Source organism: Xiphophorus maculatus, chromosome 17, assembly GCF_002775205.1.
Source record: "Xiphophorus maculatus strain JP 163 A chromosome 17, X_maculatus-5.0-male, whole genome shotgun sequence".
Classification (NCBI taxonomy): Eukaryota; Metazoa; Chordata; class Actinopteri; order Cyprinodontiformes; family Poeciliidae; genus Xiphophorus; species Xiphophorus maculatus.
Window position 1 is genome coordinate 12,701,907 of NC_036459.1, and position 25,137 is coordinate 12,727,043.

At 41.7% G+C, this 25,137-nt stretch overlaps 1 protein-coding gene across 4 annotated transcripts; it reads left to right on the forward strand.

Annotated features, from left to right (window-relative positions):
- The first annotated feature begins 1,448 nt into the window (after positions 1-1,448).
- Positions 1,449-25,137, forward strand: LOC102219878 (ras association domain-containing protein 8-like). 4 transcript variants are annotated; one of them, XM_023350193.1, is made up of 10 exons: positions 1,450-1,894; positions 7,638-7,713; positions 14,451-14,621; positions 16,306-16,656; positions 16,745-16,938; positions 17,027-17,233; positions 17,869-17,943; positions 18,217-18,339; positions 19,474-19,597; positions 19,972-25,137. In XM_023350193.1, the coding sequence occupies exons 3-10, from the start codon at positions 14,510-14,512 to the stop codon at positions 20,085-20,087; spliced, it is 1,302 nt and encodes a 433-aa protein (XP_023205961.1). In that variant the 5' UTR covers positions 1,450-1,894; positions 7,638-7,713; positions 14,451-14,509; the 3' UTR covers positions 20,088-25,137. The 4 variants fall into 4 exon arrangements, with proteins under 4 accessions (XP_023205962.1, XP_023205961.1, XP_023205959.1 ...); XM_023350191.1 differs by lacking the exon at positions 7,638-7,713 and having other exon boundaries at positions 1,451-1,894; XM_023350192.1 differs by lacking the exons at positions 1,450-1,894; positions 7,638-7,713 and adding an exon at positions 1,915-2,132.

Here is a 25,137-nt window from a genome sequence, read left to right on the forward strand (position 1 = left end):
CAGCGTCCTTCCAGCGGAGCAACCTATGGTTTCAGTGATGCTCTTGAAAACCTGGTGGGACAGACTAGGAATGCATTTCTGTTTAATCTGAAATTCCTGTCTCTCAACCTTCGTCCAGATTTTCCCCACAATTCGTTCTTCCGTGGCTTCCAGGTGATCAGGAAAGCACGATATCTTTGCCTTCTTGATGCTTCTAGACATTAAGAGCTTCACGAAAAGCCGAACTGCGTCTTTCCTGTCTTCCTCAGACACTCCATCCTCTGGAATGCCTGAGAATTTCTTTGAGGAAAGTTTTGACTTTCTCAGCTCTTCGATTTTTCTCCTCATTTCCAGAAGTTCCTGGATCAAGATGGTGACGTGTTGGATCAAAGAATTGAATCTTACATTCACCTGCAGCCGCTGTGAGGGGTCTTCTTTGTCCAAAGGAGATGTGGTTGCTGAGATGACATGTTTTAAGAAAAGGATGTTAAATATCTCCGTACTCTCTGTCTGGAAGTCCTCTTCGATGTCCAGGACTCGGGCAAAAGCCTGAGAAATTATGTTGCCCATTATGGCTTTCAAATCTTTGTAATCATATTGGCAGTTCTTGATGTCCAAAACCAGATCTGAACAGACCTGTGTCAGGTAGTGCACCAGATCTGCTATCCGTTCTCTGATGCTTTCATCTGGACATCCAGATGCCAGATCTTCCCACTCTCCTTCTGGAATACAGTGGATGAACTCATCGATGGCAGGAATCACAGAGTCATCCACTATGACCTGGAGCGCATTTCTAAGTACAATTGAAAAACCCATCTTGCTTGCGTACACTTGAATCTGCTACCACTAAAACCAACCAACAAAGGAGAATTTTAGCTAAAGGAGTCTTATAAACCCGTCCGCCTGTTACGTAACAGGGCGAGGCGTGACATCACAAAATATGATGCGTCAGAACAGGAATACATGCAGCGCTGTGACGTGATTCGCCTCCAATTTTTTATTTTTTTTTAAACAAACTGGGCTTTCTAAGAATGCAGACGCTGCAATGGTTGTCATGTGACGTCACACTTCCGTAAACTTTGTAACTAGGCAGCTGCTAAGGAGTTGCTATGACGACAATAAACAAGCCATAAGCGGAGCTCTCGCCTGTTCCTACCTAATTTATTAACAACATAAATACATTACAGCTATTATTATTATTACAATTCTTGAGTACTCTACCCACCTCTGTGTAATACTAAGATAAATGGTGATATTTATTGTCGTACTTACTGCCGAGCTAGCAAAATTAGCTTAGCTGAGGTAGCTAAGCTAATTAGCTACCTCACGGACTACCTGTCCGTGTTAGCTTACCTGTAAACTAACACGGACAGGTAGCATACGTGTATGCAACATGTGCTTACTCTGCCAGTCACCAGAACTTTGCTCTTCACAGGAAGAGTTCGTTTAAACACTGGCATTCTTCCCGTTCATCGAGCATTGGACCACGTTAAGAGATCGAGGCAGCTTGAACGCATCTTCTGATATGTTTTCATTCTCTGTCTCACACCGGTCGATAACGACAGCGGCGGTTTTCTCTCGCACACGGTCCATCATGCCTTGCGGTGCGGTTATGTTCCGATCTAATTCACCACTCGCGTCCCGGCGGATGCTGCATCGGACAGCCTTCGTGTCGGATGTCCGACGACGGGAGGGACCGAGTGGTGTTTACATCCACACGGCTTCACAGAGCAGGAGGAGGAGGAGGACGAGGAGGAGGAGGAGGCTGCGCACCGTTAACTCCTGCAGGAGCGGAAAGTCACGGATTGAACCCGGGATCTCAACCTGCTCTACACGCCCCAGGAAGCGGTGAATTTTTACTCAGAAGAGGCTCCGGAGCAGCGGGACGACAGGCGGTGAGCTGCGGCTCAATGAGGTATGCGGCTGAGATTCGCACTGCGTTAAAACATGACAGACACAATGTTGGCTTTCAGCACCAGCTCGTGGTTGTGTTGTCTAGTTTAACTGTTCAGCTGTTGCATAACTTTCATATTTTTGTCCCGCCGTCTTTCTGGTCCTCCTATCTGAGCGACAAGTCCAGAGAGATATTACAGAAATTGTAATGACACCATGTGTTCTGGACGGGACATACCAGATCGATGAGCCGTCAGGAAGTGAGTGTACAGTGAGTGTATAAGTAATTGGTTTGTGCGTGGGTGAGAGGGTCTGCTGATGAATCCCCTAATAGAGCCCACTCAGCAGTGGATTTTAATCAAAACTTTTCTAATTGGAGTTATTGACCAACAGCAGAGCAAACAAGGGGCAGGAAGCTCATGTGTGATGAAGGTAAAGGGAACTTTATCACAGCCAGCAGTTAGTTGTATGTTTGGTAGTAGTTGCACTTTGATGCAAAGCCGGCCTAAAGCAGAAGCAAAGTGAGCAGCTAGAGCCACCGGCATAGAATTACTATTTAAATCAAATGTACTGCTGTCTATGTTTTGTAAGTGAGTAAAAAACTTTTTTTTTTAAATCTTTGGTTAAAAATGCACCCCAAGTTAGAAGTTACGTTAAGCGTAAGGAGAATATTAGGACTGTTGCTGTGGTAATGAATGCTAGTTTCTTAAACGGTAAGGGTTGCTTTGACACACAGTAGAGGGGGCACAAGTAGAGTGCAGGCTTTATTTGTGCCCCCTCCAAGGCTAATCATTTCTTGCTCATTTATGTAAGTCTTTTTAAAATATTTGCATTTTTTAAGGCTTTATAGTTGGTGTTCAATCTTCCAATAATACAGAATTATCAAATGATATTTTCAAATTTCCTCTCAACTTTAAAGATTTTTTTAAACTCAAAATCACGACGGGCCGCTGGATGAATGACTGCCCTAGTGCCCAACCACTGGGCTTAGCAAATTTCCTGGGGGGAACTTTGATTATAGTATATAAATAACCTTGTATCCAGCCTAATGTCCAGTATCCATATATAGCATCATGATTTATATATTCAATTACAACTCCAGCATTATTAGCCACAGCAATGTTTGCTTACACCTTGCACACCACAGCTGATTCCTGCTTGGACATTTGAACAAGCAAAATGAAACAATTCCAGTGAACAACTGGACATATATCATATTCTTTGTTGTTGCATATTTTGAATTGAAGCTGAAAACTTTATGACTTACTGATCCGAGGTTTAAAGCATCCTTATGTGCAACACCTTAGTTGCCGTCTTTAAAGCCCAACACTGAGCTTTCCTGGATATTTCTCAAAGCTAAAACGCAGAGAGTCATAAAGGTAAATGTTATGTTATAACTGTTTGGACAAAATTACCCCCTAAACCAGTTATTTATTTACTTTCAGCTGTTAGGTGACATAATTCAGAGCTAAGTAATAGACTACCAATCAGACACCAAAGTACGTTTTTCAGGAAGAAATCATCCATCCTGTTTTTGCCTGTACAATTTGAGCTACTGCATTGGAAAAAAGTCTTAACAGAATTACTGGAGTAAATCTTTGTCTTTCAGCAGACTCCCCCCCCTCTCCTCTCATCACGTGGTCAGCTAAGCCGCCAGACTTACAGGCTTATTGTCTTCATCAATCTGATTAGTTTTAACTTTTGAGGTTGCATGGTGGCGGTTTCATCGCTCCAATGTGGTGATTGTGACGTCTTTCCAGTAAACTTCGCGCGGTGCACCTGAAACGCCGCCCTCATGTGCGTTCTAGCTAAAATCACACGCGTTGTGTTTCACAGCTGACTGACGGCGGATGAATGCACCACTTTCCGGGCTGATTACCTCCTGAAACTTTTCATTCAGCACCTCCGAGGCACATTTGTCCCAGCCTGCGGTCGTGTCATGGTCTCCAGCTGTTGCCTTTTTTTTTTTTTTTAACAAACTCCAAACCAGAGAGAGAAAAGGCCTTGCTGAGCGGAGGTAATTTAAAGATTGCAGTAGACGTAACACTGAGGGGTAGGAGCAGGATACTACAGTGGAAGAAGGCGACTTGCCAACTCTAAAGCACAAAGTCATCAGTGTATTACTGTATGAGAAGGGACCACTGAGTCCAGGACACTCTATCAAGGAAAGTGACATCATGTCTCTGAACAAGGGTCCATATCAAATTGAATTTTCTTGTATAGGAAACACCTGCTGACATTAGCGTTTCTGGCTGCCATTTTACCCTTGCGGCACTAGCATGGCACTGAACATGACAGTCTGTCACTTTGCAGTGTCTCAACAACAGGAACTTCAGCTCCTTCTTATACTGTAAGGTTAAAGTAGGCTTAAGTTGGGGTAGTTGGCTGCCTGCACAATTGCTGTCAGGTTTAGGTTTAACCTTTTGTTATTTCGTTATCTGTTTTTTTTTTTTTTTTAAGTGAGATCACATTTCCACTAATCCACTTGATCAAGCTCAAAATTTGCCAGTTCTGATTACAGTCGCCGGGTTTTAGAGCATCTGCTAATCCTGAAACCTAATTAGGTCAACAACATCAGTTGAACACTGGGGATACACCCTTCGCCCCGTAAGGATTAAGCAGGATGAATGGGATTAAATTTCCACAAGTTTGACAGAGTGACAAATCAGAGTTGGAGTCCAGACATTGAAGTCGGCCTTCGTAACCCTTTACAAGTAGAAAACGCTATCGTGTCGTCAACATGATACAGAACTGATACATCAGCTGAATTACTCCACAGTCAGTAATTTATATATTCTTTGGAGGGATTACATAGTTGCTCCATGAGATGCAGCAGGAGACAAGAATCCAGCCACCTTGCCCAATCTTAAAGTTGAGAAACCCCGCTGCTGCTCACACCTCCGTTCTTTCTCGTACCCTCGTTGAAGGGAGACAAAGAGGAAGCAACAGGAAAGCACCGCTTGCTTCGTAATTGTCGCAGATTGTTTGGCCTCCTTTTCCCAGTCCAGGCCCTCCAGTCAGTCCGGTCGTCCGTGCACAAAGCTTGGACAAAGCCAGAGCTGGGTTGCTATAGTGAGGGATTGTTTGCGTCCAGTCATGCCACTGGCCATGTGGGCTCACGCACACATTGCAGCACGGTCTTTTGTTTGAGCGCCATTCGGTTCGGCAGACCCCCCCTTTCCCCACACAAACTCCGAAACACTCTGGGCTCCAGCAGCCATCTAAAAAACCTGTCCTCTGATTGCATCATAATTCTGAGCTGCTCGCTTCTCCGATGTTTGCTGTGCCATTTGCAATTTATTTTTCTCTTTTTGCTTAGTTGGAATGTAAAATTTAAGGGTCAGGAGTTCAACCCCAGTCACTCAGTTTGTTAAACTTTAATTAAGTGAAAGACAGAGAGAGCGGGGAGCTCAAGACAACAGGAAATGAAGTGTTAGGTTTGCAATTAAAGCCAGATTTGAACTCCAATTAGCTGGTTTTAACGTTAACTGACTCGTGCATCGCTCGCTGTGGTTGAGGAAAATCTGGTAAGTAACCCAGCCTTGGTGTGCCACATCTCCTCCTGGGCTCAGCCTTCCTGTGGCATCCCGAGAATGAAACTTCAGGGGAGGCAGACTGAAGTCACAACTAAGATTAGCTCTGTGGTATGCAGGCCAGACAGCAGAATGCTCCTCATGTCGCTAACCAAACGCCTGCTGCAAAAACTGCCTGACTGAGGGGTTTGAACTGATAGCAGCAGACTTTCCGTTTTGTAGCAATTTTCCTGATGTCATGACAATAATGACACTCAATACATTACATTGTTTTCATGTTCTCTCTTGATTCTGATATGTGGCACTTTATGCTAGTCACGGTACCTACACTCACCGGCTACTTCCTTACGTACGTCCCTTCAATAGCACATAAGTCAATTGTGCACCTTGTAAACACCCTGAATAAATTGTTGTTTCTTTCTGTATTTAGTTGTTTTCACTAAAGTTGTAGTTCTCTAAATCTCTTGCTCTGTTGTTATCCTAGCCATGCTGGAAAACAATACTTGTGGATGGGTGCAGTGAGCACGACGCTCAAGCACAAAATGCAGAAAAATTGCATCAATCACACAGAGGAGGAGACTTGTGACTTTAAAAAATCAGGGTGATTCTCTGTTCCAAGAGATGACAGTTATTCCTATTTATGGGTGCTGGCAGTAAATACTTGACACATGGGGACGGCATTAGAGCCGCCACCTCATATTCACTATTTGGACACAGGTGGGTCCTGACCTGTGGACATTTTGCAGCATGTCTTATTTCCTTCCTTTTTTTCAGTTTAAATGCTGACAATGTAAGCAATTGGGGTCACAAATAATCTTTAAGAGAAATGCAAAAAAAAAAAAATTTAACTTTTCGCTCGACTCTCCACACATTAAGGTTTTATTTTGGTCTTCCAACTTACTTTAGAGTGCTTATAAGTAGATCCCACAGAGTTGTTTTTTTTTTTTGGCTGAATGGAGAATACAGGAATGCAACACTGCCCCTCCCCCACCTGTTGCTGCTCAATTCTGGTGTTGAGGGAAAAAAAGCTTGAAAAGACAAATTTGGCTGTCTTAAATATAGCAAAACATAACCCTCATCGGTATTCTGCTCAAATTTTGTTTATCATAAATGGCGCCATAAAAATTTACACCCCAATACATCAGATTATTTCTAACAGTGGTAGCTGTAATCTCTTTCCTGTTGAAAATAAAAACACTTAGAGGTTGTTTTTTTTTAAATTTTTCTGTATGATATTCTTGTATTTTTACTCGATGTGAGGAGCTGAAATATGCAGAACTGACTCTGACACTTTATTAAAACGGTCACAGCACTTCTCCCACATGTTCTGACAAAACTGTCTGGACACAGCCCGCTGAGCGAATCCAAAATATGAGAGCGCGCATTTACAATGAAGCTGCTCCAAAAATAGAAGCCCCCCCCCGCCGTCGCAGCGTGCTAATTTATGTACGCTCGCTCGGTATGATTTATTTATTTACACGCTGGCAGAGGGAGCATCAAAGTAAGTGCTGCCGAGGCCATAAACGGAGAAAATGGAAACGGTATCGTGGAAATTCAGAGATGCTGCGTCGCCGGCGGCTGAGGCGTAGCAATAGTCTCCATAGTGACTGGAGGGCTGCGCGTTCCCGGCAGGGGAAAGAAAATCGAAGCTCATTTCCACTAGGAAACAGACTTCATCGGTGGCGGAGCTGGATCAGTTTAGGACAGAATTCAGCTTTAACGGCCTGACCTTTAGGGTTTCCAGGTCAGAGCCTCTTTAGCCTGTGGGTTTCAACCCAGAGTTATTAACTAGTTTCTTCTGGCATCAGCCATTGTGAGTCTCTTAAGTTGTTCAGACAACTCAGTCACACAGACATCCAGGAACAAAGCTTATGGAGCTTTTAGTTCTGCTTATTTGGACCAGAACATTTGAACATCTGCCTCGCTTACAAGAAGGCAACTGTTTCATAGGAGGGGGGCTGTGGGCACATTTATGTTACTATTTTGCACAATGTTTTACTTTGTATGGTAAACCCAGTTTTGTGTTGTTTTCTTTTGTTTGTTTTTGTCTCCCTCCTATAGTAGCGGTGCTGTGATGTAATGAAACAGTCATACGCAACACTAGAGAAAAATCACTAGAAACTAGACAGAAAAAGTGTCGATATAGGAAACTGAGGCAGGTGCTGCTCCTTTGGTTTCTTGTCCTATGGGTTTGCTTTTGTGATTTGAAAGTGTCGTTTTTTTGTTTTTTAGCAGCCTACCGGCAAAGTACGGCAACAAGCGGGGGTGGGGCGGTGTTCCTTTACTGTGAGCTGGAGAAAAACATCAGGTATGACAGTGCAGTTTTGCAACTATTAAGTCAAAAGGTTTTGAAACATTGCTAGTTGCTGATACTGGGAACCGGCCCATGTTTACTTTGTATTTCCTCAGACGACTAGCTGTGTGAGGAAATGCAATCATTGGATCTAGTTACCTATAAAAGTCGATATAACATCCTCAAAAACACCAATATTCATCTATAACTTCCTGCAGCAGTTTTCTGTCCTGCATGGCTAAAGCTAACTTTAGAAATTGTCTGACTATTTTATTTTATTTAATTTTTTTTATTTCCGTCCACCTGTGTAAACGCTACTATTGATGAAGGAAAACGTCTCTGAAATGAGGAAATATTCAAACCTTCAGCAGCAAAACTACCAATACAGATAGGAAAAAAAACAAAATCTTTTGCTAACAAATCTTCTGCATGCTATTATTTTACACTGTGGAAACCAACAATTCACTTTCTCTGGCTGCATGCTTACAGTTGTTGTCCATATGAACGACCCATTTGCACCCGACCTTTTACTTCCTGGCTGATGTCTTTAGACGCTGCTTCAATATTTCTGCATAATGTTCTTGCTTGCCCAACAGAAAGCAGTGAGTCCCAGGTTTTATTGTGGCTTTTAACAAATAGAAATAATTTTGGCAATTCTAACTGATCTATAACAAGAGAAACCTGGTCAAATCTTTACTTCAGATAGTGAGGGGAAAAAAAGGCGTGTTTGTGTCTTTTTCTGGTTTCAACTGTGACTGATAGTAGATAGCATTGATATTAATACTGAATATGTATGTGTCAATATGTTAGTGTTATGACTGCTGAAGTTGACTACCACTATCAGTGAGCTTTACGGACATTATCTGTCTTCGCATCATTCAACTATTTATATTATTTCTTGTTTTGTAAGTTATTCCTGAAAAGGCATTCCTGCTAGTCCTTCTTTACAAAAAAAAATAAAATTAATAATAATAAAACAACAACATTTATTTTTCACATTTCAGTCTCACTAAAGCACCAATTATTTTACTGTTGATGCCGTTGATTAGGAGTTTAGTTTTCTGCTTTGTTTGGCTCTTGTTTTTTTTATTGCAGATTGTACCACAGTTTAAATTCTCTCCTCGATGCTCGCGCAAAAGCGACGTGTGCATCCAAGTGTAGTTTCATAACAGATTACATTCCCAAGTTGGTGGCAGATGCCATTTGCTGAGTGGGATTTGGAGATTTGCCATGACAATGATCACATTGGTGCAGCATGTGAGCAGGAAGTGTGAATGCTGCAAAGTATGAATTCACAAGTGGCGGTGGCTCTACGAAAACAGAGCTGGACTTTGTGAAACCCTTGACGCCTGATGCCTTAAGCTGACGCAGTCACAACTTGTTTCCTGGCCTAATTTTGAAACACCCGCCATCTGCTTCGTTTTGCTTGTCCTGCTGTTGGTCTAAGCTTTCTTGGACAGATGCGGCTCAGATGGTCGAGCAGGTTGCGCTCTAATTGAAGAGCGGGCAGCCCGATCTCTCGGCTCCTCCGCATGCCAAAGTGTCCTTGGAAAAGCCACACGGTTTAAATCCAGAGCCACAGATCAAAGAGTTGGTCGCAATATTCAGCAAAGTCAAACAGTCTCTCACCAAAGTATTAACACAAGTCGGGCTTTTTTTCAAAGTTTGTCTCGATAAAATCAAAGCGTGAACTTTAAGGTTCTGAGAAGTGTGGTGTGCGTTTAACCCTTTCATTACATTCCAGTGCAACGCCTTCTAGTCATCCTCTGTACTGGTCCGCTAGGGGTCTCTGCACACACCATTTTTTACGACCAAGTCGGCCAGATTCACCTGCAGGAACACTAATGTTCCTACAAGCCGGAGTTTTGTTTCAAACGTGGCCGAAAACACTATCAATATTCTGCTGAGAAACACAACTTTATTCTTTTTGTTTTTTCTTACTCTGAGTAGTCTGCATGCATTGTCACCCCTTTAGAGATTTGTGTAAAAACTAAATTTCTGAGTGTTCAGCTAAGTTAAAAGTAGTATGAATAGGACTCTAGTAGTTCTTTGCTAGACCCACTGCCTCTCACACATGTACACAGAGAGGTGCAGTATGTCATGTTTTGAAAGGGAAACTAGCCCTGCACAACAACCTGAAGCTGATTTTGCAAAGAGGAATGATTTTTTTTTTTAATTCCCAATAGCATTTCTATAAAGGATTCACTCAGGAGGCTAAGCACAAATTCAAGCTAGACTTTTCTGATTTTATTTTATAAAAAAAAATATTGAAAGTCTTGTAAACCACAAACTACAATCCCAATGAAACACTTTGAAGCTTGTGACTCTAACATGAAAAAGTTGCAAAACATTTGCATTAATGCTTTTCATTTGATCACAACTGGCATCTGATCTGCTTTTACCTCGTAGACGATGTTTCCGTGCGGCCGGGTGTGCAGCACAATGCCGCCTCACCCGGAGAACATGTAGTAGTTAAATTACCGGGGCGGGGGGAGGGACAGTGGTCCCATTCCAGCTGTGATGAAGATGGAAGCTGCCTTTAACTCCATGTCGAACGACATGAGCGTTGAACAATCAGAGCTGAACTGATGGGCTCGTTTCTGCAGCTCAGTAAGGTTGCACCACTAAGCATTAGGCTGCTGCACTTTAACTGCTCTGCTGCTCTGGCAGCTGTTGAGGCGTTGCCAGCTTCGTAATGACCGCCCCGCTGCTTGATGCTTGTGTCAGCACTTTGGAAATGGCTCTCATTTTGTGTCCGTACGCTCTTTTTTTTTTTTTTTTTTTTCCCAGCACCGAGCGCCTGCAAATGAAAAAATATATATTGGAACGGTTCTATTACACGGCTACAATTGCTGAACCACAGGGGTGCTTTTGCGACCGTTCATCGGGAGCATTAGATGAAACCGCTTTCCAAAGAACAAGTGTCGACGTCGAGTTTTTTTTTTTTTTTCAGCTGCTCGCGTCCTCGCTTATAGCCGGGCTCTCTAGTGGTTGGAAAGTCGTTTAGGAAATAACTAGGAGGAAATGAGCTTGTTGATTTTGCTTTATAATTCGCCGCAGGCCAAAGAGCTTTGATATTAGGAGTTAAGCTCAGGGGCGCTGCCAGGAATCTTGGGCCCCATGATAAAAAATTTAATTGCCCCTCCCCCCCCACAGCTGCTGTGTGTAATATAATTAATTTTGTATTTGACAGGGAGCTCCATTTTTTTTTTTATTTCTATGAACAAAACAAAAAACAAAACAAAACAAAATTTGTGTAGGGCCCCCTGTTTTTCAGGGGCCCTTAGAATTGTCATAACTTTTCCCACCTATGAGGCGCCCCTGGTCTGGCCCCTGGTATCTGAATCTTAATGGTTGATAAAATTTATTTAATGTCTTCTTTCTGAGCTGTGTGAGTTATTTGGCTATCTGTACAGCAAATAGTTATGGAGATATAAACTTCTGGGTCATGTTTGTGTCCGTAAACTGCGTTTCCTCGACTGCTAAATTGTCCCGAGTTTGGCTAATGGCGCAACATCCGCCATGTTGGAGCCATTTCACGGAAAACCGAGAGGGAGAGGGCAAAACTTTATCCTGAACAGATTCATTGTTTCACATTTTTTGATTAATCAGATGTCCAATCAGGACATTTTTATTATTATGTTGCGCTATATTGAAACTTTAAAATCTGTTCCAGAAGATGCCAAGTATTGACTATAGTGGTAAGCAAAAGCATTTAACTACATTTTTCTTCTGCTCACTTTGTGGTCGCTTTTAAAGTTAATTCCTTATCCAGCCCAGCTAATCTCAATCTTAGGGGTTTTATTTGACCTCCAACTGAGAAATAAAAGTTAAGACAGTAGCCGTGTGCTTGTGGCCCTTTCCTAACGTTTTAGGAGCAACACAAGTCTGCTGTACTTGAATAGCATATTCTGTGTCATATTCAGACCACAGGAAAACAAAAATTTATTGGTTTTATTTAAAAAAAAAAACTCCTAGTCGCTGTGATTTTTCAGTTACACTGATTTCTATAGCAACTGTTAAATGAGCCACAAACGTGGCCTGTTTCTCTTCTGGAAAAATAAACGCACTGAAAACGGTTGAATTTTATTCGTCGTTTCAAATTGGATAAGGCTGTTGGACAAAGAATGGTTTTATTTAAGGATCTCTTTATGCGTCTTTTTCCAGAGGGGGAGGGGGAGGACAAAAATTGGGAAGGTTTATGTACCGAGGCGCAGCGGTGAAGGTCGCAGGTTTAATTTGATTTAAATGTAAAAATGTCAGTGCACATTATTGGAGCTAAAGCCAAAAGACTTGGCGCTGCTGTTGCGCATCATTACATTCCTGGAGTGTTTCGTCACTCACAGGGAACGTCTCCAACTCACACACAGACTTGTGTAAATTACACAAGCAGGGATTAATGATTATCAAGAACTATTTGCAAACTGATTTCGCACCTCAACTGCATCCATTGTTAGCTCAGCTTTAGCTTGTCTGGATCTTAATGACTTGTTACTGGCAGTTAAATATTTTACCATAGAGCCAAAAGTACTATAGCTTGTTGATGTAGCATTTTAGCTAGGTTGCAGAAGTGTTGTTTTGTTGTTGTTGTTGTTGTTTTCAAGTCACCTATATTATCAATAAGTGACTTGAATTTATAAATATGTGGAATATTTAGTTCAGTTTGTGGTACAATGAGCACTCCGCAGCATTTGCTCAGAAGTTAAAGACTTTACTTAAAACAGTAAGTATTTATTCTACTGCTAAAATAATGTGTCATTAATTGTTACAGTTCTAATAATCAGTCATCTTTTGTAGTTTGTAGAAAATATCGCAAAATCCACTAAATTTGAAAGTTTGTTCGCCATAGTGTGACACTGGGAGCACAACAGCTGACTCATATTCAGGGGCGCCGCCAGGAATCTAGGGCCCCATGACAAAAAATTAAATTGGGCCCCCCCCCACACAGCTGTTGTTACAATTTTTTTTGACCCATCAAAAGCGTCACAATTTTAAAGGCTTGCAACTGCCTTGCTTTCTTTGGTCCAATACTGATAACTAGCACAATATTTACTGCTCATGAATTTTACATTCAATAGTCTGCATACAGTATGCAAGTAGGTTGCTTAAACTTTTTCTATTACTTTTAGATTACTGAAATGTCTCTCCCCATGAGCAACAGTCATAGACAACATGCAAAATATACATGAAGCAATCCAGACTTCTTCAAGCTGCAGTATATAACTTTAATAAAATATGTTCTCTCCATATTTGTTAAAGCTGTCATTATGTCGTTACAGTTTGTTATGAGACAGATAATCTGTGAAAACAATCAATCTCCTACACCTGCTCCCTGAGCTACTATTACTGGCTGAAGTAATGCAACATTCTGACCAAAACAACCAATCAGAACCAGGAGGAGGGTCTTAGTGCTGTCAATCAACTTCATTCACTCACTGCTAAATGTGGTGATAGTGGAAAAAACAACTTATCATTACAGGAAAAATGTTTATCTGCTGTCATTGGTAGCTATGCTAATAAGACTGAGCATTCACAACAGGCTTAGCGTTAGCTGCAGCATAGGAATGAGCAGCCACATGAGATTGTGATTAACAGCACTAAAACTCTCCTGTCTCTGATTAGTTGTTTCTAGATGGCACTGGGAGAAGGCAGATGAACTAAATTTTTCACAGATTATTTCTATACCATACTGTCACAGCATAATGACAGTTTTAACAAATATGCAAGAAAAATAAATAAATAAATAAAAATTATAAAAGTTACATACCGCAGCTTTAATTTCACTTAGGAGAGGGCAGGTCAGGCGGTGGGCTAGAGCTGCTGCTGACTGACTCACCTGTTGTTAAGTGTTGTAAAACGTACAACGTTCAATATATGAATATGTCGGTAATTTCTTTCTTTAATTCATTAGATGCTAGTGAAATGGAGGCAAACAGTCTGTAGCTAAGCTAGCTATGCTAACTATGCTTGATAATCTCACACAGTTTACCCACCTCTCTCGGAGAAAAACTGGGCTATAAATTTTATTTTATTTTTTGGCGGCATAGTAACTGCCACAGTCGTTCTTGTCTTCCACTGACTGCTGCTGAACACCTTCAAGCAGGAACGAACTATTTCATGCAGATCCAGGGGGGTTCAGGGCAAATATGGATGTGTGTGTTTTGGTCTGGGAGGGGTAACATTTAATTATTACTGCTAAAACCAATTTTAGAAAACACAATATAATTAATTTTGTAATTGACAGGGCTCCATTTTTTTATTTCTATGAGCAAAAAATAAAATAAAATTGTGGAGGGCCCCCAGTTGGTGAGGGGCCCTTAGAATTGTCATAACTTCACCCCCTCTGCTCATATTAGCTGGTTTATTAGTAAGGTTGACTATCTGCTTTGGTAGCCACTCTGCAGTCAACTACACAAAAATCCTGTAGTTTAATATCAGTATTACATTAACACAAGTGATAGTAGGGCTCCTTTAGTATCGACACTATGTTTTTTGTGACTGATTAATCGTAAAATTTTCATTTTTTTTAAGCTAGGAAAAAGTTTGGTTTTAAAAATTTTAGCCTTTACACAACTCTGACAAGTGACTCTGTCAGAGTGACACTATTATAAGCTGACTTGTAATAAACCATAGAAACAAGATGATAAAAACTTAATTTTAACTTTCAAAACTTTCTTCCCACTGATTGAATTGTGCCTATCTACAAACATTTGCTATAATTCTAAGTGTCGTTTTCATTTGCTGGCTTACAGAGTGCGAGAATAAACCCTAAGAGCTCCCCCTGCTGGAATGGAGGAATGAGGGCCTCCGGATGAAGGTCATGGAGCTGAAAGTCTGGGTGGACGGTGTACAGCGCATCGTGTGCGGGGTCACAGAGTTCACCACCTGCCAGGAAGTGGTCATTGCTTTGGCACAAGCGATTGGTAAGTTCAATGCTACGTACAAAACAAATAAGAGGTATTGTGTCGCACACTCTCAATTTGACAGGAAGTCAAGTGTGATTTGGATTACGTTTTGAGTAAGATAAATTTGCATTGTTTTCTGTGATGCGCTTAGTGTCGGGTGGGCAAGTTGTCAGACTGACTCTGGGTGATAAATTGCAGAAAGATGAAAGGTGACTGGAGGGCATGAATATTTTCCCCATAAATAAGCCTTCACAGAATGAGATGAGTCATACTGCAGCAGTCCTTGGTTTATTGACAAGGAGCCGCAGTGAAATAAGTTAGCGTGCTGCCTTTAGCAGACAATATGTGAACAGTTTTGTGCGGCTACCTATTTTTCAGATTAGTTTTCGCCGACCCTTTAGACACATTAGAGCTCAAACATGCCTGTCAAAGTGGCGGAGCAACAAGATGTGTGGCATTCGCTGTCCTTTGTGTCCTCTTTGCCTTTTGTTCGGGCGGCCGGACCACTTTGATGTGAATGGCTGCACTGATGAATGCTCCTCTTCTTCTTTTATTCTCTCTTTTTTTTTTTTTACAAGGATCCTTACTGTGCAGGATGGGGGTTGAAGGTGAAACAGGCAGTGTTCTGCTCTTATCTACATGTGTACAGACTAGAATGCAGAGTACACACACACGCCCGCACGCACGCGCACGCAGATGAAAAACTGCAACACCATTGAGCCTCCAGCCCCTCACAATCGCTGCTTGTTGAGTCGAATTTTCCCACCGTAACAACTCTTTCAGTCAACACGCTGGTGGAGCGCTTTGAATGCGCTGGTGGTGCACGAGCGTGGGAGAGCCGTGGAAGAATTTATTGAATAAGTTTTGTTCTTTTCACGGTGTAAATTCGACTTTCAGGCCCGGCTTTCCGAGTTTATTTGGATTTTGTTGATGCCACAGCAGCGGTTATTATCTAAACTCTGGTCTGGCCTCATATGTACACTACCTCACAAAACTACTCAGACTCCTTAAGCCTTTTTCACGTTTAAGCCACAAGCTACAGTGAGCAGAATTTTATTGGACTTTTATGTACAAGTGTGGTGTTTATTTATATCCAGCCTTCTTAACTCACTATGCAGAACCACCGTTTGCTGGAATTCCAACCAGTTTATACTGAATTTCTTGCATTTTTTTTTTCTTCAAGACCAAAATCTGTCAGAATTGTTCCTCCTTCAAACTTTCATGCATCTTTATCTCTGACCTACTGTGTTCCTTATTATGTTTGTTCACATGTATTTGTACTGAGATTAAATTATGCACAAGTCAACTGCTAAACTTTGGAACGGATCAGTGAGACTGTTGAGACTCATTTATTATTGATTCTCTGGGATTTCATTTAAGCAGAGCTTGAGTTTCATTTATGGAGTATATTTGCATTTTGTTTTAACCTTACTTTTAAACATGTTTCTTGCTCATATTGTTATCTTACTTTATTTTACTGAATTATGCAGCACTTCAGTCAACATTTGTTTTTTGTTTTTTTTTAATGTGCTAAAGAGGGGAGGATACATACAAACTATAATGTTCATGTTTTTATGTGCGGAACAAATTTCAATGATTTTTGTTGATTTTTATTTATCCTTCCAGTTGTAAATATTATAAGGTAATAAAGCACATTCTAAATAACCGCACAGATGCTCTGACTTGCCTTTCTTCCCTCCAGGACGCACCGGCAGGTACACTTTGATCGAGAAATGGCGAGACACGGAGCGCCACTTGGCTCCACACGAGAACCCCGTGGTGTCCCTCAACAAGTGGGGTCAGTATGCCAGCGACGTGCAGCTCATCCTCCAGCGGACCGGCCCCTCCGTCAGCGAGCGGCCGACCTCTGAAGGGCTGGCTCGGGTCCCGGAGCGGGGCCTCTACCGGCAGAGCCTGCCGCCTCTGGCCAAGCTGCGGCCTGCGGGGACGGACGGCTCGCTCAAACGTAGGGAACCCAAACGCAAGTCTCTGACCTTCACCGGGGGAGCCAGAGGACTGCGGGAAATATTTGGGAAAAGTAAAGATACCGAAGGTATTCTTTCTTTTTTTTTTTTTTTTTTTTTTACAGCAGTTATGAACTTTGTGTGATTTTTATTTTGTCATTTCGTTTTTACTCTCAGCCAAACAGCCTAAGCAGCAGGGTGTCAGTCTGAACCTGAGCAGAGTTGGAGGCCGTGGGACGGCGTCTGTACCTGGGAGTCCGGCCAGGGAGCTCAGCCGGCTGGTCCAGCTGCAGCGAGGCAAGCTGCAGGCCCTGGAGAGCCGTCTGCAGGGCTGCGAGGCCGAGCTGCGAGACTGGGAGGAGGCCAGCGACGTCAGTCCGACCCCGGCCAGCTGAGTGTTTTCGTGAAGAAAAGAAGACGAAAAAATTGTGCAATAACTCCAATTCTTTTTCCACTTAGCGGGAAGGAAACGTGGAGGACGAACTGCTGCTTCTGGAGCAGCAGGTGAGGAGGAACGACGCCGAGGTGGAGGAGGAGGAGTTCTGGCAGAACGAGCTCCACATCGAGCAGGAGAGCGAGCGGCGGCTGCGGCAGCAGCTCGTCGAGCTGCGGGGCCGCGTGCGCGACTGCGAAAGCAAGCTTTCTGAGTACTTAGCGCGCATTCAGGTGAGCCCTCCGACACAGAGGAGCTGCGTGATTCCGGCGTTTTTACTGCACCTGCAAACAGCAGGAGTCCTGAGCTGTGCTTCCACATCTCCAACTGGTGGTGCAGCACATCGCACTACCGGGACGTTTAGTTACCGACCCACACTATGTAGAGAACAGTAGTGGAGTAGAACAAAAATGATGAATGTTTTGGTTTTTTTTTTAATTAATAAAATCCTGAAAAGTGTGGCATACTTTTGTATTTGTATTACGAAAAAGGAGCAAATGATGAATGAAAGTTGTTAGAAATTCAATTCGCAGATTAGGCCTTGATTTAAAGGAACTTAGTGTTTCAGCATCTTTGCAGTTTTTTGGAACTGAATGCTACTTCTCCATGTCCAGCTTTAAATGCAAAAGCATACCATTCCTCTCAGAGACTTATCACAAAAAAAAAAAATTGAAAACTATTTACGCACTTTTCACCCCTGCAATTATTGGTCGCTACTGTGGGCTGGTTTAAAACATCAAGTCCCAATAAAACATATTTTAGACAGTGTTGGAACAAGAGGGAGCATATCTAGAAAGTAAGAGAGGCATACTGAGATAGATTACTGTTTCCGTGAAGGCTTTGCAGTGATGTTTGCTGCTTTATTTAGAGTACGGAGACAGGCCTAGAGAAGGAGCGGCTGCAGCAGGAGGCTGAGCTCAACCTGAAGGTCAAGGAGGAAGAGGTACAAATCAGTTCGCCTTGCTTTTCCAAACACACTCCGAGCTGGAAAGAGAAAGGAATGTCCTGTTTAAACTAAACGACTGACAAATGAAAGGTTTATTCCAACCAGGAGTTTTTGCTATCATGACATATTATCAATCTCGGCTTCCTTTGTTTTTTTTGGTTTGTCGTTAACTACCCAGTAGAAGTTAACAAGCTACCAGTCTTTCATGTCCCTTTACTTGCTTCCCCTTCAAACTTTTGATGAGTGTTTTCCTTCAACTCCTGATTGCAGGTGCAGGCCCAGCTGGAGAAAGTGAGGGCAGAGCTGGATGTGCAGAGCCAACAAACGGCGCGGCTGGAAAGCAGCTGCAAGGCGTTGGAGCGCTCGCTTTGCCAGTCGGGCAAAAGACTCCAGGTCGGCTCACATTTTATTCTTTTTAATCAGACTGGTTTTTTTGTTGTTGTTGTTATTATTTTTTTGGCACTCCAGCCTCAGAACTGTCGGGCTTTTTTTTTTCTTTTTTTTTTTTTTTGCCTCCAAAAAAAAAAAAAAAAAAAAAAAAAAGATGCTCCGAATGGGCTCGAAAGTTTCCGGAAAAGGTTGTGAAAGTTTTTATTAAAATGGCGGATAACTTTGGAGCTGCAGAGAAAAGCCAGTGATCTGTGAACAGGTGGAACCGTAGAAGTCTGAGCTCCTTAAATTGCAGGCAGCGACGCTTGCTGGGATGTGCAGTGGATTTCTGTGCCTCCTCTTATGAAACGAAATTTTCCTCTACAGACTGCGACTGCTGTGATGTGAGAAGTATGAGGTAATAAGAAGAGGAAGGGGCGGGGGGTATTAGCAGCATTCTTTGGCTGATTAGAGAGGGGCGTAATAAATATGCAATCCCTTCCCAGAGGTTGCTTAACTCTCTGGCAACCCGCTGTCGCAACTGGGTTACGGCTGGAGGGATTTTGAGCAGATTTCATACGTGCACCTCTCAGATCTTGTCAAATTTATAACCACAATTTTAAAATAGCCTGGTAAGATTTTATGAGAAATTATGAAGTGTTAGAAAAATGATGCATTCTAGCCCCTTTTGCCTACTTTCTTGTAGAATAACACGAGTTATAACACGAACTTTATAACTGCATGGCGCAAGATTCAAAACCCTATTAGCACAAATACTTCTCTTGAAAAACATGTTGCCATTAGTAATATAGTTATTTAGGACAACATTCACAAAAAGAAGTGTGATTTGTATCAGTAAGACACACTCAGTAGCTGCATTTAGTCATATTTTCAAAGGTATTGATGTTTATTGGTATACCCTTACCGAACAAACTGTGGACAATAATAGAAGACGTGATAATACGGACAGTTTTAGGTTGTTTTTTTTTAACATCATATTTTACACATCAATATCGTGATAACAATAATTCCGTAATAAATCGAAATTTTAACACGATTATAAATTTATTGCGATAAAAGACATTGTTACTATGAAAAAGAAAAATGACAAAGTTGGTGGTTTATTTAGTTCCCACGGTGTTTTGTTTTCTATCTCAGGAGAAAGAGCAGGAGCTTGAGCAGCTAACTAAAGAGCTGCGGCAGGTCAACCTGCAGCAGTTCATCCAGCAGACTGGCACCAAGGTCACGGTGCTGCCCGCTCAACCTGCAGGAGACAACAACGGTGAGCGCCAGCCCAAGAACCTAAAGCACACACACACACACACACACACACACACACACACACACACACACACACACACACACACACACACACACACACACACGCACACACACACACACACACACAAATCTAAGACAAGAGTCAGTTTCATGAAACTTCAATTTCATAGCTCATTACCTCTTTGGCTCCTGTGTTGTTTACACACTATTGGCGTTTTTATCTATAGAAACTCAGTGCCACCTTGTGGTCAAACCCAGAATAACACATCAGATTGTAACTAGATGAGGCAGGAGTCTGTGACTGTTTTAACTTGGGTTTTAGCTGTGTGAACAAAAGGAAGACTGAGGGTTCTTGATCATCTCTTGCGTCTACAGATGTGGAGTGTGGCTCTCTGAAACGGCTGGGCTCGTCGCGGCTATTACCCAGCGATCTCCGCGCTCTGCAGAGCAGGGTCTCCTCCAGTCTGAACCCAGAAGGCATCTACGTCTGACTCCTCACGGCCGATGCAGACAGCTGGGTGGCCTGGTGTTTCAGATTCACGGGACATCCGAGAATCCTCATCAGGAACAGCCATTTTACCGGGAGACACACCAAAGTCATGCTAACGTACAACACCTTTGTCTGAACTCTGAGGCATGAGTGAGATTTCCGCCTGTGCTGTTGCATAATGAGGTAACGGAAACAAGCAGCTACAAACCAGCAGATCTTTACTTTTTGCTCAAAGCAGCTGCTTGGGACTGACTGTAAATGACGAGAATTTCAGGAGTTTAGACTTGGGTAAGGGTAGATGCATGAGCATGCACATCTGTGCTATAACCTTAGCCATATCTGATTGCCTTACTCTGGTAAAGAATAAACATATAAACAAAACCGGACATGAAGAAATATAATGTTAAAGCAGAACTCAAGGTACCTTCTGAATGCCATAAAAAACAAAAACAAAAAATCTAAAGTGTTTAGCAGAAATCCAGGAGACTGCTGATTGTACCTGATGTCAGTGTGTTTTAAAATCAAATCTGGTGTTTTTTTATATATGGGTTTAGACTTTTATATTGATTCAGTGGATATAGAGTAGTCTTATATTCAGTTTTTAAAGTATGAAGTAAAACATCCATTATAATTGTACGTAGGAGGTGAAAACCAGAACGTGTGGGCCTGCAGAGTACCAAAAGTATATAAAATAAAGTTGAATTCTATTCTATTCTATTCTAAAATCAATCGAACAATAAGTGTTGACTAAATAGCCACCAGGTGGCGACAAACACAAACTATTCAGGCGAGTAAGAGTAATTTGAATGGATGTCATCTCTAGAGATTAGGTTGTTTTATAAGTTTGTGTTCATATACATACACTGTCGTTATTTTATATAAATATATATATTAAAAAAAAGCTTCAGCACTTTAGATCTGAATGTGTAAAAGTGCCACTATATATATTTTTTCATTTTATTTTTAACAGTTTAACAAAATGAAGATGTCTTATTTGAACCAAAGCTAGTGCAAGAAAACAAATAGTTAGATGAATGTCATATATACACATAGTTTGAGTGAAACACTAATTACTTAATTTTTTGTTGTCACACAAAACATAGGATTTGTTGGGGAAGTAATGGAATGAAAAAATGAGAAATGTGTAAAACCTTTTTCTTAAAAAGGTTATATATGTGTGTGTGGCGAATCCAGTTCCGCAAAATTACTCAAATCAAGCCCATAATTTCCTGAAACTGGATTGAAATGCAGATAATGCATTCTTTAGAGTTCTGTGTCCGGATTGTGCATTCGGTGAAATGGTGCGTTGGGATTTTGATTTTACAGGAAGTAAGCAGGGATCTGATGAAATATTGTTGCACGAGATCGGAAAATATATTAAAGCAGTCTTTGTCTTGGTTTGAGACTCTTATTTTGAAGTAGGAAAGGAAGCAGTTCTGAGCTTTTCGTGGTAATCGTGGTTACAAACATTATGCGAACTGTTTTGGGATTTACCAAACAGGGTTGGGAAGAAAGTAAAGCAAAATAAAGTCTATTAAACATCATATTTTTAACCACTGTAAGGTGATATAGCCACACACCACTAACCACAAGCCACTATTGATGCTAATAGTAACATTTGCTAAATTAAAGGGCTGTTTCACAACTTCTTAATATCTCCGGGCTTCTTTTGATCATCTGTAGTCCATTCTTGTAATGAAACCACAGCAGGTAACTTAATTCAAGCCAAACGTTATTTTTATTGGGACCATACTATAAAAACTTGCCAATAACATAAGTTATTACCAGATTGGGTACTTAATAAATAGTCAGTAACGGCTGCAAATACGGTCATACTCAATAAAATATTAAAAATATTACTAATCTTAGCAAATTAATTCACTTAGTATAACATGCTAGAAATCTAAATGTACAGTTGTAGAAATCTAAAGTTGTAGACTTTGAGCAAGAGCTCTGATTGTTGGCCACCATTGACGGGTGGAATGATGACTCATAAATCAAAGACGCAAGTTTTGGTGCACAAAAATATCTTTTATATCCCAGATGTTCAGGCCTATGTCTATATTTTTGCATTAATGTTTAAAGTTGTTTCATTTTTAAGGGACTTTTTTATTTTTATTGCTACACCAAAAAAAAAAAAAGTAACCAGCCAATAATCTCATAACCTGTTACCAAATTAGCAAGTTATTATGTTAATGGCTTGTTTAAAAATAGCCAAATTATTATGTTACTGGCCAATTATACATTATTGTTTGCTACAGTCCTTATAAATGTGGATTTCTTTCACTGTGCTTGCTGCTTTATTTGAGCGTTAAAGTGTCAGGAGTGCACACATCAGAGCGCAACACTTTTCAGCTCTGAATCAGTATTCATCCGAGGCAGCTCTGTTGTTTCAGAGCGCTTTTAATTTGTGCAGCCATAAATCTTTTCTACTCATCCACGAGATTGAAATTTCTTTGCAGTTTCTTTCAGAGTGATCAACAACCTCAGCTTTTTTTTTTCTTCTTTTTTTCTCCAATTACTCCATTTGACAAGCTGGAAATCCAACATGAGCCTTTTGTAAAGACCCTCACACTTGTGCTGTGAATGCGTAACGGCGCCGAGAGGGCCACCTTTCGCTTGTTTCTAAAGTCGAAGACATTCCCACTGTAGTTGGACCTTTCTGTCATTGTTCGGCGACTGAAGGTGATTGTTCTTGTCGCTGCAAAAGTCTCAGCTGGAGACTGCAACGCGAGGAACGTTTTAAATAATGGCGTGCTTAGCTGAGAAGAGGAGGGGGGGGTGTCGACGTGCCACGTCAGGCTATTTTTACAGTGGACTGACGTCTTATATATGCAGAGTACCAGGCAATAGACTGTGTGTGCATGCTAATGTGTTTTCTTTTTTGTATTTGGACTCCCAATTAATCGCTACCAAGCATTGGTTTTTAACAAAAGATCGGCTCAGCAGAAAAATGGCAAAATCTCCTCATTATTTTCATGCTTTTTTTGTTTCCATTTGACAACAATAACTTCTGAATGGAAAAAGAGATTTGTGTTGCATTGAAACATAACAAAGTCAACCATCGTCGCATGAATGTGTATACTGTATATATATATATATATATATATATATATTTTTTTTTTTTTCCCCCACCTCCTTCCGATTCAAGCTTAAAAGACGTCGCCAATAATTGGCTTCTGTTGTGCCATCCGAGGCGCTTCGCAATAAGAGAGCAGCCCACAAATGAGATGATGGAGCCATTATGGGAACAGCCATCACGAGGTCTTAAAAGCTATTTGAGAAACGCCGTGGCCCGGGGATATTTCAAGGCACAGAATCAGCCAGACGAGAACGGACGCAAAGTAATTACGGATAAATGCTTTTCACAACGTCTCGGTTCGTTTGACAAGTTAAATCGAATGCTTGCTCTCGCGGGGAACTTCAAGAGTTTGACGAGTTGTTGGGTCGCTTCGCCGCCATGATACAAGTGATTATTGTGCAGCGGGTTCTGAACGTTCGCACATGTTGTACCTAATGTATAATGACAGGTGCACCAATGTTTACGTGGGCAGCATGATGGGGGCTTTAAGGTTTAAATGTGGGGTCTGTGGTGTAGTCCTGTTCTTGAAACATCCAGCACAGGGGCGGAGCTTCAGGGGGGGCAGAATATGACTTCAGGGATCCAAGCCTGTGTCACCTCTGATGAGAGCTGGAGAAGGTCTCCTGTTGAGCACGGTGTATAAAGTATTATTTAGAGTGGTGCCCCAGTAGATTACATAGTAGGCTGCCAGTCATTGTTGACTCATGGTTGCTAAAAACTTTACCAGACCGACTGATTTTAGTGACATAGTGGGTGTAAAATATTGAGTAAAATGTTTGTCTACATGACTGGCTTTATGTACATTTAACTTTATGACATACAAATTTATTGTCTCCAAGTGTATTCTGGGTAAAGCTTGTCACCAGCCGTCCACCAACGTCATCATCAGTCACTTGGCAACAGATGGCGAGCTAGCTAGAGCATTTCTATGGTCTAAGTTAACATGAGTGGAGCTGGCAAAGTGAAAAGGATGGGGGGGAAAAGAGAGCAAGGACAAGCCAAAAACTGGACACATATTTTGTTCCTCGTCTTGGAGATGAACTGGAACTTGAACTTTTTTGTTGGCAGCGATTCAGACCCGCCAAAACTGCCAGCCCAGCGAAGGAGCCGGATTAGTTATAGGTAGCAACTCTGACATTATTCACACAGTGTGAGTTAACTGTAGGCTGAGTTATAGTCGCTTTCAACAGTTCGGGTTGAGCGCGTTTTGGAGCCAAGACAGCAGTATGGCGTTTATAGTTAAGGTTTCCATTGGAGTCGCCTGGAACAGCATCTCCCAGATCGTCCAGTTTATGAGAACGGCGGCGCCGCGCGATCCGCGCCGAGTTACAAAGATCCAGAGGTGCACGAGGCGCTCTGCTCAACGCGTCAACGATAAACGCAGCTTCAGCAGTTGCTAGATGCTCCAGGCTCTGAGCTGAAATTGATAAAGTGTCAAAATGATCCGAACCCATCTGTGGTTCTGAACTGATTTGAATTTGTGTTGTTTCATCATTAGTGACCTGATGTTTTGTTGTTCTCTTGGTTTGTTGTACTTCATGTCAGATGGATTTCAGAATGACATAGTTGCTCTCTGTGGTGGTGAAACTTGGAAGCTCCATTGTTGCTGGCATGTCTGTGTTGTAAAGTTAAATTATCATGAACTTTATTATTTGGGTATAAAGGGCCCGGTCATTAGCCCCGGCCCCCGGCCCCCGGCCCCCGGCCCGACGCTGACTTGCTCCGCTAGTGATCCAGCAGATTGTTCAAAATGTTAAATAGATCCTCTATTTAACCCCCGTAACTCTAGATGTTACAATTTTGTATTCTCTACCTGTTATATTTTTCTATTTCACAGAGATTCTCCAATTTTCCTTTTATGGTTAAGTTATATATCTTAAAAAAATTTCATATTGAAAAGAGTTATGTAAATATTTGGAAAAAGTACTCAAAATGATCAAAAATCAATAAACTGCTGCTTAGTTCTGAA

Excerpts from the sequence above, each read along its gene's own strand:
- LOC102219878 (XM_023350193.1), top strand. The coding sequence starts at position 14,510 with ATGAAGGTCATGGAGCTGAAAGTCTGGGTGGACGGTGTACAGCGCATC. Across the intron at positions 14,622-16,305 it reads TGCTTTGGCACAAGCGATTG|GACGCACCGGCAGGTACACT; the intron begins GTAAGTTCAATG and ends TCTTCCCTCCAG. Across the intron at positions 18,340-19,473 it reads AGTCGGGCAAAAGACTCCAG|GAGAAAGAGCAGGAGCTTGA; the intron begins GTCGGCTCACAT and ends TTTCTATCTCAG.